The following is a 16,128-nucleotide window of genomic DNA, read 5'->3' as shown; positions in this document are numbered from 1 at the left end:
CAATGGTTCATCCAATCAGCCAGAAACTGCATTTCCTTGAGAATTAAAATGCAAACCCAGAGAATCCAATAGGATGCTCAGAGCCTGTGGCAGAGGAGCGGTGCAGCCCATACCTTTTATTTTAGTCTCGCACACCTGTTGATCACAGCATATTTTTCACAGTCAACACATGACTATACGGACAATTTGTGTCAGTCCTTCCCTGGCAATTTACTTAGTTGGGATAAACTATGCTAACTTTTAGCTTTTCCTCTCAGCAGTGCCTGTCCTCAGAGTTGCAGTCATCTTCCAAAAGCTCCTTTTCTGAAGGGTTTTGCTGGAGATCCAAAACGAAGCCTATGTCCTTCAGGGATAAAGTAAGGCAGGAGAGCCCCTTAACCTCACAAGCACGACACGAGGCTGACTGAGGCCTTTTACACCTCCTTCTCTTCAGCGCAGCGGCGCGGTCTCCCTCACACAAGCATCCCCACCCACAGACAAAAATCTCCCGCATTTTGCAGCAATCCTGCACGAGCAACTTTCACCCAGCAGCTGCTAAGTCTTTTTAGTGTGTTCTTTTTAGCTGCTCTTTTTAGCCCCTCCTCAAAACCTCATGCATTTTACTGGGTTGAGGAGATGGCTGCAGTCTAAGGGCAAGCAGGGCTTTGAGGAGGGACAAAACGCCCGGAGAGCTTTTGTTACTTACTGCTCTGTATCTGAGAACAGTCTTGTGGCGAGTCCCTCAGAGAGCAGCCAGCTGTCTCTCAGGAGAAGCCCCTCTGCCCTCAGTGAGGTGCCAAGCAGGGGCAGCCAGGAAAGCAGCCAGCAGCGAAACCACCGTGCTGTGGAGGGACGGCGCTACAGCCCTCCTGAGGAAAGTCCTTCTCAGCAGCAGGTTTCTCCCTCCCTCCCTCCCTGCAGGCTCGGGGTGGGGGGGACGGGACGGGACACGGACCTTCTCAACATGGCGGCCGAAAGACGGCTCGCCCCGCCTCACCACCCCACATCCCCTCTCAAGATGGCGGCGCGGAAGGGCCGACAGCCGGGCCGCACTGCGCCTGCGCGCCGCGGCCGGGAGTGCAGTGAAATTCCTCGCGGGCGGGGGGAGGAGGAGGTGGTGGCGGTGAGGAGGAGGAGGGCGGCACGGAGCCACGGCCGCGCGCCCCTGCCAGGGACCCTGCGTGCTGTGGCGGCGGCCGGCGCGGAGCCAGACCCCCGGGGGGCGCGGTGCGGGCGGGCTGAGGGCCACTCGCCGCCGCCTCGGGCGCTCGCAGCACCAGGAGCCGCGCCGTCCCCGCCGCCGCTGGGACTCCCTCCCCGGGCAGAGAGGGGGAGAATGACGGAGCTCCAGTCAGCCTTGCTACTGCGGAGACAACTAGCAGGTACCCGGGCCGGGGGCCGGCGCGGGGGAGGGAGGCGATCCGCCGCGGGGAGGTGGCGGAGCGGTGGGGAGGGGAGTAGAGGCCGGCCTCTGAGGGGCCGGGGCCTGCGGCGGGGGAAGGGGCGCCGGCTCGGGGGAGGGGGCGGGCTGCCGGCGGGGTGGGGGTGTGTGAGGGGGACGGGGAGATTACGGCCCCCCCCTCGCCGCTCTCTTGCCCAGCCAGGAGCCCAGGGAACTAGGCCGAGGGGGGGAGGGGGAGCCTGCCCGGCGATCGCTGCCAGGGGAGCCGGGGGGAGGGGTGCGGAGGGCCGTCATGGCGGGGGGGAGCGTTTCCTTCGCCGTCCCCGTCCCGTCAGGGAAGAGGGGGGGGGTTGGCAACGACCCTCATCGCCTGTCGTTCCCCCTCTCCCCCCCGCCCCGTGCCTGGCAGCCTCCGCCATCTCTCTTGCGGCCCTGTCTCCCCGGGGCGGGGGGGAGAAGGGAGCCGAGCTTTCCTCCCCGCAGCGTGGAGGATGTGTGCGGGGAAGTCGTGGTGCGAGGGGATGTTTGTCAGGCGCCGAAAAGCGGCGGAGGAGGGAGAGTTCCCCCTCCATGGAACGGTACTTCAGGCCTGGGGTGGACGCGCACCTTCTTGTGGGGACCCGAGGTGCCCCCGTCCCGCCTCCCCTCCCCGGCGCCCACCCTCACCTCCTGTGCCCTGCGCCGGGGAGGGCGGATCGGGAGGGGGAGGCCGCTTCCCCCTTTGTTGTCAGGAGAGCCGGGGGCTCTGCAGGGACTGACGCGGGGGAGAGGACCGGGCCGCGCCGGGATCCTGAGTGGGGGGGGAGACACGGGCCGACCCGACCCCGCGGAGGGCGAGCGGGACTGCCCGCCGCGTGCTGCGGAGGGCAGCCCGCAGGGAGGGGCGAGGGGGTCCGCCGGGGGCGAGAGGGCGGGACGGGGGCTGGGAAGGAGGAGTTGGGAGACTGGGCGCGGGGGCAGGAAGGGCCGGAGCGCCGGGAGCGCGGCGGAGGGGAGCGGGCCGGCAGCTTGGCCCCGTGTGGCGGGGCGTCGCCGCGCCCGGGCCCCCTCCTTTGTGCCCGGGCGGCCGTGCGCGCTGGGCCGCCGCCGGCGGCGGGACCTGGCCCGGCCCGGCGCGCCGCGCATGCGCGGGGCCGGCCGAGCGGCCGGGCGCACAATGCCGCTCCATGTGTCGCCCGCCGCCCGGTTTAAAGGGAAACGAGCCGGCGGCCGGGCGCGGCGAGGAGCCGCCGCCGCTCCCGCCCCCGCTCGCACACGTTCCCCCGCGTCTCTGCCTTCTGCGTTTGTGCGGCCGGGATAAAGCAATTCCCTCGGGAAAGCGCACAGGGCCGCCCGGCACCTTGGGCGAATCTGGTTGCCTTTTTTGTCCCTTACGTAAAAATTGCTTCATACCCAGATAAGGAAATGTGTGCTAGGTGTACCTAAACTCAGGCAAATACAGCGCTGGCTGGAGTTTGCGGAGTGGCTGTGCAAAGGGACGGGGTCACCGAGTGGCACGGGAGTTCCTGGAGGACGATTTTGGCCTGAGACTTCAGCAATGGCTGTGAAAACGTAAGGGTGGAAAACAACGTTATTAGCAGTAAGGAGGCGAAGTTGCATAACTAGGTATGATGTTTTTATTGCATCTCCAGCACTATCTTCTAGTTTCAGTTGAAGATACGTTTGAGGAACTTTGACATATTTAACTATTAGTGCAGGATTTTTTTACCCCTTTAAGGTGACGTTCTTTAAAAAAAAAATAAATAAAAATCTCATACATATGGCAGCTGCACTCCTGGACGTAAGCATGTGCCTCTTAGTGCCTTAGTCACTACTGAAGTTGTTACTGACATTCAGTGAGGTGTCTGCATGTTTGGATATGCTAATAACACTAGGGATAGGCTTAGGACAGGAGCTTCAGACTGGATTTGATGCAAAGCTGCTCTTTCCTATAAATGATCTCTCTAGGGAAGCAGTAGTGTAGAATAGTTGCTCTCTAACTTGATAAAAATGAGCATTTGGTGACTTTATACAGTTCTTTGGTTGTCTGGAATTTCTCTTTTAACTGACTAATTGTGCTCCATGAAAGAAAGTTTGACATTTAGCTGAGGCCTCTTGATAAGTGTTAGCTGTCAGCTTCTGTTATGTAGGTTTTTTTCTTGTCTTGTGAGGTTTTAAGACCTTCTGTAAGCGCAGGCTGGTTGGATATGTAAGTAGACTTGTAGACTGTTAGATTTGGGGGTTAACTTCTGTTTAGCTTTCTGTCCGCTCTCCTGAAGGCTTTATGTGTAATGGTAAAAACTGGTAAGCTTTTCCAGTTGCCCCTCTTACTGCTACTGATTCAACTGGGCTGACTGAAGTACTGCAACTGTTTGCATGTAACATGCAACTCTTCTGTCAGGTTTTTGTGTTTTAGGTGATATTAGTGCCCTTGTTATCCTTTTACCTGTATTTAAAAAAAAAAAATTGAAACCATATTAAAAGTGATTTGTACATACTTATGTGGCAAGTACTGAAGAAGAGTCTTGAACTCCTCAAAAGTTCTATCTGGAGTAACTGACCTGAGAAAGAAAATAGTTTCTTCCATATGTGGTAACCTAAGCAACATCTGAACTGAGCTGAAATGAGACTCTGACACTGCTTTTTCTGATGGCAGGCTACATGAAGTCACAATGCAGAGACTGAACTTCATGATGTCTGATCTTCCTTCCCTACTGCTGGCGGTCTTCTTCCAAGTCTCAGCTGCTCTGATGTGTCCCTTTGTTTACACCCACACTACTTGTTCTACCTCAAAACAAAAATCAACATTGTGGTGTTCTTTTCCCTGGTGAGACTGATACTTCAGTCGTTCTGCTACGTGCAGCTTTTGCGTTATGTCAAGCGTGGTGAGTCATTGGGTTGCACCTAGCGGCTGGGTTATGAAGGACAGCAAACAGGCAGTGGACATGAGTTGTGTGATCTAAACTAGTTTAAATTGCTCTAGATCCCTCACTTATCAAATTAGTATTATTCAGGCACCAGAGATCTGAAGTTGGAGCTGCTAGACTTGGAGCAAGACATCCAGAAGTGGAGGGAGGTTGAAGGGGGAATCTGTAACCCATATAATGGTGGAGCAGTTGAGGAATATAGAAATTCTTTCATGGGTGAGACCCTGGCTAGCTCTTTTCAATGCTAAGAGGAAAAAGCAATGACAGGAGGAGACAGGAATGTAAAACAGCAGTTCTCAGAACAGTTACCTGTTTTGTCTGCCATATGTTTTGGTTCTTAATAAAGGCATTATGGGGAAAATAGGTGTCCATGGCATGTAGCACTTCAGTGAATTGTTTTGATTCTCATTGACTTGAAGGTCAACTGGTAAGTCTTCTTGGTTGTCAGTGGGACTTAAAACCAAAGGTCTTACCAAAACACAGAATGGAACTTGACAATGTAATCCCAGGTTGCTCCAGTAAGTATATGAAGGCAGACTTCTATTTTTTTTTTTTTTTTCTGGGACAAGCTGGCTTGTATTGTAACTTGAGCAAGTAACTAGTACCGCAGCACCCTATAGGCAACATGCTTGCTTGTCAACTGAAGTGGCATGTTGTGGATGCTGAGAATTCCGTAAGAGAAGGGACATTCAATAACAGTCAAAAAATACCACTTCAAGTTAGATGTGAGTTGATTTATTTGTTTTGTTCCCCCCCCCAAAATGAAGTAGCTTCACAGTGCCTTCACTAATTAAATATATAGTATACTCTAATTAGCATAGTAGCTGTTTTTATATTGACGTGTGCTTTCCATCATTTAGGCACAAGAACAGTTCAAATAAAGATACTCAGAACTTTGGGTAGTTCTTATTTGGTTTCTTTTTGTTTTTTTAAAAGTATTTAAAGGAACTGCTGAGTGGGGATCTCTGACTACCAAAGCCAGTTAGAGCACTGGTCTAACTAGCTTGAGCTGAATGGAGGTTTTCCTTTATGGAGATCTGTGAAGCTAAATGGCTGTTTCTTTGCAAATCAACTTAATTGTAAGCTCTAGCAGCTTCTGGAGATCTATTAAAACTCAGTAAACATATTTGTTCTTCCATATGTTCTTTCCTTTTTTTAAGGAGAAAGGTATTTTGTTATGGATTGGTGATAATGTGAAATAAAAGCCATGACCTGTCCATTTATTTTTACGGTTAAGGTGCAGGAAAAACAAAGAATTAAGTGCCTCTGAACTTCCAAAAAAAACCGTGAGCAGCAAGTATCTGGATTGGGAAGCACTAGATAAGCAGAGTTCACCCCCTAAGGGAGGTGGGAGGAGGATAAACTGTGTTCTCTGTGCAGCCCCAAAACTTTATGCTCTTTAAAAGGAGTCAGGAGACAACTGAGAGTGTGAAGCTACTCTTCCAGTCTCCAGAGCTGTCAAGCCCAAGGATTTTGCAGGCTGAGGTGTTTGTTGAATGCTTTTATTTCATCTTTTGGCCAAATCCTTGCTGACACAGAGACTTGTTAGAGTAGGCAGACTTCTCTAGTTCATCCAGCAAAGTTGTGTAGGAAGGATGCAGTTAAATCAGTAGTGCACAGTGGAACCAGAAGTGCAAGTCGTCTTTAACATAAACATGAATCACTGGAAACAGGGGCATAACCGTGCCCCTGTCAGCTGAAGTTGTATTGTGTTGTAAATATTCTCCAACTTAAGATACAAAATCCCACACTAATATTTTTATCAAACATGAGAAACGTGGCATTATTTCAATTTTAAAGTGTATACAGCTCCTATTTCAAAGTAAAAATGTCTAATTAAAAATTGACAAGTTGAGAGACTGTATTAAATAATGTGACAGTTCAACAACTTTTACTTCCTTGTGTGGGAAAATCTTGTAGTGATGTTGAACGAGTTGAATTTCTGGCCATTACATAGGATTTACTTTTAAATGTTTGAGTAGTGAATTCTGAGGAAATTACGGAATTGAGATTACTTTATAGATTGAAGCTGAGATGGCATATCTCTTGGGTGGCTGGTGGTATAAGAAGCCTTTGTTTACAGTCTAGTACTGGCTTACAGTAGGTTTGTCTACAAGATGATAATTTGAGTGGCACTGATCTGAAGTATGAAGTTGATGCTCATCTCTGTCAGCTTCCTTGGAGAGGTTTGTTTGCATGACTGGTAATATTCAGTATTATCCTGAATAGTTAAGACTGTAAGGTCCTGCATGTGTCAAATTTAACTTCAGTATGACTTTAAAAAGTGCAGTGGGGGTAACAGCATTTTAAAAAGGACTCTCATATTTTTAGATAACCATTAATCTTTGTTGCTGTGATGCTTTTTGGGATGCTTCTATACAGCATATGTCACTCACCTTAACGGGGCCCTGCTCTACAAGAGTATTACAGCAGATAAAATAGTCCTGTTTCTCTTGAGGATGTGCTGACAGAAGCATCAAAGCTGCCTCGCTCGTGCTGACTTTATAGATAGTATCATTGCTGAAACATGTGCCTTGTTACAGTGGCTAGAGTCTGAGCAGTACAAGCAGCCTGAATTTCTGTTGTGCTGCAAATAACGTAATGGATGCGACTTGTGCAGCTGGTAAAGTTTGCCACATGTTAGTTTTTCAGATGTTCCTCTTGTAGAAATAAAGCTGAGCTCTGCCTCTTCAAGGAAAAGAGTATTTATGAAAGCAAAAATTCAGGGATGCTGGCAGTTCTGGAAAGTGAGGATTAGCTAAACCTCAGAATGGAGGGGCTTGATGGCTCAGTCACTTGCTTGAACAGGATGAAGCAGTAACAACCTGCTTCATGAGCTTACCCCTTGATAGGGAGCTGTCGTCACAGCCAGTTTGCTCAGACTAGGTCGATTTACTAATCTTGCATGGACATAACCAAGCTTACCATAAATGACAAGTTCTTTCCTTCTCTGCTCCCCCCCAGAGAAAGCATTGTAAGTTATACCAAAGCATGGATGTATCCGGATCTGCCAATAAAGTGACTTTTTTCTGTTCTGTTAGAGAATAGAACGTGAGAGTGCTGCTGGAGATCCTGTGAAATAAGCAGCAAATAAATACCTATTGAGAAAATACTTTCATTAGAGGAATTCCTGCTTTACTGATAAGATATTTATTTGGAGATGTTAAATCACCCAGATCCCACTAAAATGTCTTGCCTCATGTGATTGATAGTGATACCAACTTTAATATTAAAGAACTAGCTGCTACAGAAATGTAAACTGCAAGGATCTGTTAATTTGCTATAAATGTATTTTTTTGTTTGTTTAAGAGAAACTGATCTGGAATAAATCAAGTAGAGTGAATAGTCTTCAAATAAAGCCACGTGTTGTAATTATAACTGATTCTGGCTTGACTCTTCTGTATCTGTTTTTTTTTTTAATGCAAGGAAGACTTGGAACAGTACATGTGTATTTAACTAAAATGAGGTTACTTGATCCCTTTTGTCATTGATATTGGTACAAGTTGATTTTTTTTCTTCCCTCAAAGCTCTATTCTAAACACTTTGAAAATAAGTGACCTTTATAGGTAAAACTTGTTTGCCTCAAATAGGCATTCTGCTAAATTTTCTTCTAATGTGTTTAATGCAACGTCTGCTTTGATCTAGATGTTCTTGTTTGCCACATGTAAGGCTTGGGTTTTTGAAAGTCTTTAAGCATGTGGGGTATTTTGCAGAGGTAAGCTTCAAGTATTGGTGTAGAATAAGGTGGAAGCATTAAAAGAAAATAAAATACAGCATTTTGTTTCCAGCATAAAGATTGGGTTCTAATGAAGTGGAACTGAATGGAAAGGTGGCTGCTGCTCTGAAAGTATAAACTCACCAAACATTAACATGAGCGTGCAAAGCCAGGTGCCTGGAGAAAGCAGAGCAGGTGGCTTGGGTCAGGAAGACAGCATGTGACTCTGGAAACTCGCACTGTCTGCTTTTTGTCCCAATATATGGGAACAGAATCTGGGTAACACTTTGCATGCAGGCCTGTGCTGTCACCATGTTGCACCTGCTCTGTGCTTCACTTTTCAGTGATGTGTGGATATCTGTCAGTAGACTGGTGTTGGCAAGATCTTTCACTTTCAGAATGTAGTAGGTCTGAGTTTTAGGCCGCTCTGCAAGTGTAAACGTTCGTATTTGCTGCTTCTTCCTACTCTCAGGTCCAAGGTATATCAGCTGGGACAGAGATCAGATGTCCAGACCTTATAACACTAAGTATAGCAATCTAAATGAAATAGGATTCCATAAAAATAACTGCTCTTCTGGGCATGAATGTTAGCAGTGCTTGTATAGGTTTAGAATAATAGTGAAGACTTTTGATAGAAACTCTTTGTAAATGCTTTCACATACAGTCCTGCTGTATGTGAATTGTTAGTTAAGGGAAACCTATTTCCATGGAGTCATTACAATACCTAGTATGTCAGACTGGCTGTTTATTTTTCAGTTGGCTTGCACTTGGTGCTGATCTAAAAGATGATGCTGTCAGGAGTCACTTAGAGAAATATCTTAAAACAATTCTATATAACAATGTAGCTCATATTAGGATATGCAAACCTGTTATTCATATTATAACCAAGAGAGAAAAGAAGCTGAAAAAGTGTCCTTGACTTGCGCAGTAACTCATGCATATGATGAAGAAAGCTTGTGGTGAACTCTTCAGATGTTAATGTCTCCCTATGGCATATTCTTGTGATACAGACTTTCTAGTGGATTTCCCAGGATCGTGTTCCCTTCTTGTATGTAAACCACACGCATCCTAGAGCTCTTAGCTCTGTTCAACAGTGTTGTTTCATGACTGATGTGTGCATTACTGCTCAGAAAATACTTGGATGGAATTTTTTTGTAGCTGTAGGCTGTTGGTAATCTGCAAACAGCTGCTAAGAAGTTTTCCTGATGTCCATGCTAAACTCAACTACGTTAATATAGCTGGAACCTAGAATGACTCTTGTCTTGCCAAATTCTAGCAGTTGTATGCAGTAGATATCTGAAGTTGTGTAGGCTTCTTTGTAGGTGAGAGAAAAAGGTGTGGTTCATCTGACCTGTTTTTGACATCTGCTTTGGGGTGAGATAATCGTGGAGTCTCAGGAGCTACTGACCCTGGTAAGATGCCTGTTGAAGGTTACTGAGGGTGACCATCTCAAATACAGGCAGAGACATATACCCCCCTAATACTTGTCTGGCTCTTGAGAGTGGACACATGCATTGGACACTGAGGACAAACTGAAGGTGGTGTTGCTGTTATGCTGTGTGATAGATGAATGTGGCACTGTGCTGCAGTAGGCTCCTTATGGGCCAACCACTGAATGCTTCCTGGTGAGACACTTGCTTCCTTTCCACTGTGGACTTGAGAATTGGGGTTCTTCCAGTCCTTTTGACTCTCCTTGTTTTTTGTTTCCCCATACTATTTCCCCCTCAAAACTCAGACCTTATTAGGAATCTTTTGAACAGACCTTTCAACCTTCATTTTAACCTGACTGATGTAGCTATGCTAGATTCTGATGTGATGGGATATGTAGTGTGCTTCAAGCAGTCTAGCCAAAGAGGGCTCTTCAGGAGACATTATATCTCAATTTCTACCAGAAATACATGATCAATACTAATTTGAACATATGTTCTAAACTTACTGTTGAGAATCTTAATTCTGGAAGCATACCAATTTCAAACTTTAAACAATACTACAGAGTTCAAATGTTTTCATCCGTATGTTTTGTATTTCCAGTGTGTTGTGGAAGCTGATTTGGACAGGAAAGTGACTTGAACACCACTTTCATCTTGAGAGAAAAGACTTGTGGGCTTAGTAGGCACACTGTGCTCTTCAGTTACTTAAGTTACTGAGTTGCAAGCTTCTGCTTAATGGCAAACACATCAAGGGGAGGGGGGGAAGAGACCTTCCTTATGTGTATGGCGAGTGTGGGATGTTGGAAAAGGACTGGATTGAGTGTGGTGAGTTACACAGAAGGCTTCTGTGTATGAAGAGCACTACAGAAAGAAAATGTCTCAAAATAGGTCATCCCTAGTCTTTCCTGTCTTTGACTCTTGGGTAAAATGGTGCATGGGAACAGATCGTAGGCTGAGTAAACAGGGTTGGCAAGTCAGATTGGTAGCTGGATGTCTGTGGTCTAATTGAGACTGAGAGCACTGGCTTTGAGACCTTTAAATTGAGATTAGTGTCTAAAGGAGACAATTGGCAATGTCTATCAGTGGCCACCTCAATGGACTTAAGTGGCTGTGGGGAACTCCTTAAAACCCAAGACAGTACTGAAGACATGAAAGCTTCTCATTAGTGTGTTCGAGTCAGTTTTATACTGAAGAGCTAACCTGAACTTTCAATTGTCTGTCCTCAGGTGAACATGAAGGTACAGAACACATACAACAAAGAAATTTGATTCTTAGCTTATATCTAAAGTAACATGACACTTTACTAGTAAGAATTCCAGTCTCTATCTGGTCGAGTTCCTGTGGTATTATAACCTTAATCCACAGACTCATGGCAGTTACAGGAGCTTCTGCCCCTTTGCTTTGGGCTAGTGCTGCTGTCCTCCTGTGTGCAGAGCTGAGCTGTGGCCCTGGCTGGGAAGTTGACAGGGAGTAAGACCAAAAATCTTAACAAGAAACTCCTAACCATGTCCTCTGACCTTCCAAAACCTGTTTCACTGTGCAAATCCTTGGAAGGCTCTGCAGGTATAGATGAGGAGATGGCAAGGGAAGCGTGTTGATGCAGCAGTGCTGAAGCTGTGTAACCGCACTCAGATGGTTTCTGTGAGCAGCTTGCCTGTTAGTGCTAAGTATACAACTCTCCCTACAAATTCTCTGAACTGAGAGGAGAGCTAGATTTATAGAAGGCTGTAATTCTGCCCTTATCAACGGCGTGACGCATGGAGCGCTGGAAATTATTAGTTGCCAGGCTAAAGTTAAGAGTCAAATCTAGAGCTGCTGCTGAACTCATTGGTAAAGATCTCTTTGAGACGGGTTTGTCTTTACTGCTTCAGTCTCATTCCAAAATAATTACAATGTCCTTCTGAGACTAAAACTGTTCTGTCTTAATTGCTGTCTTATTTGTCACTGTCTAAGTGGCTACTGGGAGTGTGTGCATATCTCATGCTATGTTTTGTCTGAACTCTTTGGATGATCTTGTGGAGCAAGACAGAACATGATGAAAGTAGATGATGGAGAGCTCTGGGAATACATCTTTGCAAAGAGATCATGTTACTTTATTGTTATCTCTAGCCCTAATCTTCTAGAATCAGAGACTTACAGCTGGATATGCAGGCAGAAGGGAAAGTCTTAGAAATAATAACTGACCTCAGTTAAGTAATATAACTATATGGAAGTCACAGCTTGGGATATGGAGAGGAGTCGTCTAGAACGAGGACTTTCAGTCTGTACAGTTCTTAGAAGCTCTTGAAGTAGTTTGAGACTTGCAGAAAGCAACCAAGCGAAAACAAGCCTAATGTATAGCAAATGTAAACCTCTGATACGATGTGCTTGTTCTGGGAAATGTGTGTAAGTCAGCTAGATGGCTTCTCCAGAAGCCTGAGCTGGAACTTGGGCTGTCTGGGCTCTGTTTCTGTGCTGGGCTCAATCCACTGGTTGCGCAAAACTCAGTCCCTGTTTAACTTACTGAAGAGGCTGCTATTAAAAATTATGTAGAAGCTTTATATTTTTGAAAGCTTTGTTCTGTAATGTAGCTTAAAATACTCTGAAGTGTTCATGTGCAGTGGCTGGCTGTGTGAAACATCAAGCTGGAAAGTTCAGATGCCGCACATAGCTGCCACATGTAGCCATGGGGCTCTTTCTGCTTAGTCATTTTTGTTGATGCCGTTTTGCTTTTGGATTGGTGAAAGTCTCTTGGTTTATATAAAGGCAGTTTTAGTGAGTGTGGGAACATGTGTAGCTTGGTGTCACTAAACACTGAAACTGGAAGCACAGCTTATGGTACTGTGTTGGCTCTAGTTTAAGACAGTGGTGGTTTAGTTCTGCTTTAGTAAGAGCTAAACAGCTAAAGGAGCACTGTGTGGTGTTGGCAGATCATGAGGGAGACGAGGCATTGGATGTGAAAGCCTGTTCTGGACTCAGAGAACTCTGTTGGATTATGGGCCTGTAGTCTTCCACGTCTCCCAAATCAGGTATTGATTCAGGACTGGGATTAGAGGAACTGAATGTCTAATTTATAAGCAGCCACAGGATTCTTTCCCCAGTATGTTGCTGCTTGGCAGCTGTCTGGGTGTGTGCTGCTTTGGCCGTCAGCTGCTGCGTGAGCTGTGAAGGACTCTACCTGCAACTGCTTCTAGAGTGAAAGTAAGATATTTTTTTCCTCTGGGAAGAAAAATTTCTATTATATTAAACTATCAGAAATGTGGAAAATACTGGCAGAACTACTAAGCCATAGTGTGTAATATATAGTAGCAAGTAAATTGCACTTATTTAGGCATGGACATGATGGAAGTGTGTTAATATACTAATTTATGTTTAAAAAGTACAGGATATCTTTAGTTAAACAAGAAATGTCAAAGGAAACCATTGAAAAAATAATGTGGAGGGATTCAGTTTTTCATAGGTGTCTTGACTTCTCTGCTTTTCCAGGATTTGTAGGCTAGCTCTTCAACAGGGCTTTGTAGAGGACCTGCACCAAAGGCTTATTCCCTCTCCCTGGCTGGAGGAGGGAATGGAATTCTTTGCTCTATGAAGCATACTCACCAGCCATGTGTTCATCAAGAAAAGCTTTTGTTCAGGCTGCAAGTGGTTAACTGCTGTAGTTGGTAGGAAATGACAGACACAGGGAACAGGTGTCTTGTTTTCCTGAGTGCAGTGTCAGTGTCAGCAGAGGCTCTGCTTGGTGGGCAGAAGTCCATCTGCCTGACAGCTGCCTCGTGTGTCTCTGAGTACAGCATGTGTGTGCTCCTGTCTTGCCATGGGATAGTGATGTGGCAGTGGCATCACTATTCCCTTGAGATTTTTGTGCATGGATTTCACTGCTGTGTGAGAGGTAGGTGGTGCTACTAGGTAACTCGTCTGATATGCAGCATTGGCTATATCCAGGGGAAAAAAACAAAAACAAACCCTAGGCTTCCATGTTTGTAAGTTTTAACGAGTAGCAGCTCTTAGTTATCCATGGTAAGGCAGCCAAGGATGATGTTTTTCATGTCTCAGTGCAAAACTTTTCTGAGATTTCCTTTTTTGTCTGCCAACCAGCCATTAGTTGATGTTCAGTTTAGCATAAATGATCTGAATGGAAAAGCTCATTTTAACTTGCCTATGGTAATTCTGCATACCTCCAGTGGAGAAGGTGCCTGAGCTTATATCTGGAGTTTTGCCTTGAAGTATTTGTGCAAGCAGTAGTTATTTGAACTATGCTTCGAGATTGCTACCATGGAAGGAAAATGAGAACCTTTTACAAGCAGAGACCAATGCTACTGCCTTTAAAAGAAGTATCATCATCATTTGCTTTATAGGCAACATCACTAAGCAAAACTCTGTAACTGCTGTAACTGAAGACTTTTGTCAGTGGCTGTCCCCTTCATATGGTTTACAGAATTTCTGCATTACAGGAGTTGGCATCCGGCAATCTTATTCCTTCTCACAAGATCTCGTGGAATATAGTGCTGCAAGGTCTTGGGTATGAGTCAGAGTGTAAAAGCTGGCTTTCATTGGGAACAAGTACATGAAAAACGTTTCAAAGGACTTAAGGATAAAAAAAAATTATTTGAGGGCTGAGACAGATGTGAAAGAAATGGAAATAGCATGAATCAAGAAATAAGAGTATAAAATGTGTATGTTGGATCAAAAATAGTGTGGCATGTTTAGATATAGATGCATGCTGAATTTGCTGGACTCAACTTCTGGCAGGCTTGTTTACAGCCTTATCACTGAGAAGTGATAACTAGCAAACAATAAGGAAGCTAAATGGGAGCAGCTTGAGTTACAGCGGTTAACACAGAACTTGGCATAAACCGCTTTCTCCCTGTGGAAATGCAGAAATGAGTGAACCTGTGTTTTGGAGGCTTGAACTCGGGTTTGAAAGTCTTAAGGTGAGATGCTATAATCTTTGCACTCTTTCTCTGACTTCTGTAGTTACGCTGGATATTCTATATTACAATACTAATAAAATATCCAAAAGGATGATTTAAATTTAGAGGTGCCTTTTTTGCACAAGCAATAGACACATTTTTTTTGTATAAAATACTGCATAAAAAGCAAGTTATATTCAACTACTAATGTGATGGAAGTTGGAGGCTGATGTTGGAGGCATGTCTGTGGTAGGGAGGTAGTAAAGAACTGATGAAGTTCTCACTTCATGGGAGACACCTAGTCTCTCTGCCCCTTTCACCTTAAATTAAATAAAAACTGTTACTGATGCTGATGCAGCTGTTTCCACAAACTTTCATAGATGTCAGTTGATGAAAACCAGTCTGCGTAGTGGAGGTGTGGCCATGGTATAGTTCTTGGTTTTGAAGGTTGCATCTTGGTTACATAGCCTGTGATAGTACCTTTTGTTTCAGGCATTGTCTTGAGAAAACATGACTTGGTTCAATACCTAAGTCTGTCCTGCAACTTGGAGAGTGGATGGTTGACCTCATCTGGTGACTGAACCCCTGCTGAGTAGCTTCTAAGAAAAGCCTTTCCAATACAGTTCTTGGAGTTTTAGCCTTGAGTCATCCATGTGGATAAATTTGACTCTGAATTACTAATGGCCAAAGTTGGTGTTCCTACCATCTACCTCTTCAAGACCTTGGTCTGTCATGTGAGAGACACTCCAAGCTGAATTTTAGACAGAACTCATTTGAGGTGTTTAGTTCCAAATCTTACCGTTTTTCCTGGAGCAGGCTGGAAACAGTAACTCAGTGGAGTCTACATCCAGGTCAGACTTCAGTGTAGCTATTTCCAGATAAGCCTTCTACCTGGCAGTAACTATATGAAGTAGTTTATAAACTTAGAATCCTGTCTTGCTTATTTATAATTAGTGGATAAAACTGTGAAACAAAAAAATACCACCACCACCAGCCCCTCCCCCCCCTCCCCCCAAACAGCATGACAACTTATCTTTTGTGCTCTCTTCTCAGTAGTTCAGAATGTAGTAAATCATTATTTCCAGAATGCACTGGGCACAGGTCTGAAATGTTTTCAGATTCTGGGGAAAAATAAAAATTAAGGGAAGTAGCATGTTAGTTTCAAATAAAAACATAGTATGACTTTGTTCTTCTGTTAACGTTTTCTAGAGTTAAAGATAGGCTTTAGTTTAATCTGGCTCCTTAGGGTTCTTATAAAGCAGCATGGCTTTTTTATTAGTTACAAAAAAAAAATCTGTTTTCTGATTTGCACCCACATCTATTGGTATCTAGTTTAGGAGCCCGTGTCACACCGTTGAGTTGTTTTGGCCCTTCTGCTCGTGATGTACTTGGTTCTGGAGTCAGACTATGCATCTCCGCTCGGGCAGTGTGTGGCTGTGTGTGGTAGGGAGCTGAGGATGCTCATCCAGGCCGTCAGTCCATCAGTAGGTGCCACAACACTGGAAGTCATGGGGTTTTTTGGTCACATGTAGAGACACGGGCAAAACCAGCGAATGCATATCATAGACACCTAAAGTCACTCTTAAATTCTTTTTCCTACACAGAGCTCAACAAAAATCCAGTGGAAGGCTTTTCAGCGGGCTTAATAGATGACAATGATCTTTATCGATGGGAAGTCCTTATTATTGGTCCTCCAGATACACTCTAGTAAGTACTGATACTTATACAGAAACTTAAGTGAACTCGGATTTACTAGTTCTAGTTTTGGTCTAAGTGAGTAGAAGTTAACATAAATCTTCATACTGAC

The 16,128-nt window shown here is 45.2% G+C and overlaps 1 protein-coding gene across 1 annotated transcript in view; it reads left to right on the top strand.

Moving 5' to 3' along the window:
- Window positions 1-943: 943 nt before the first annotated feature.
- Window positions 944-16,128, top strand: part of UBE2G1 (ubiquitin conjugating enzyme E2 G1) — a 28,776-nt gene continuing 13,591 nt past the window's right edge. The window contains exons 1-2 of the mRNA XM_086624518.1: window positions 944-1,361; window positions 15,926-16,028. Coding sequence (XP_086480644.1) covers window positions 944-1,361; window positions 15,926-16,028 — 521 coding nt within the window. The remainder of the gene's footprint in view (window positions 1,362-15,925; window positions 16,029-16,128) is intronic.

The sequence above is a fragment of the Tauraco erythrolophus genome, chromosome 21 (assembly GCF_009769465.1).
Source record: "Tauraco erythrolophus isolate bTauEry1 chromosome 21, bTauEry1.pri, whole genome shotgun sequence".
NCBI classification, from domain to species: Eukaryota; Metazoa; Chordata; class Aves; order Musophagiformes; family Musophagidae; genus Tauraco; species Tauraco erythrolophus.
This window is presented reverse-complemented; position numbering and strand designations above follow the sequence as displayed.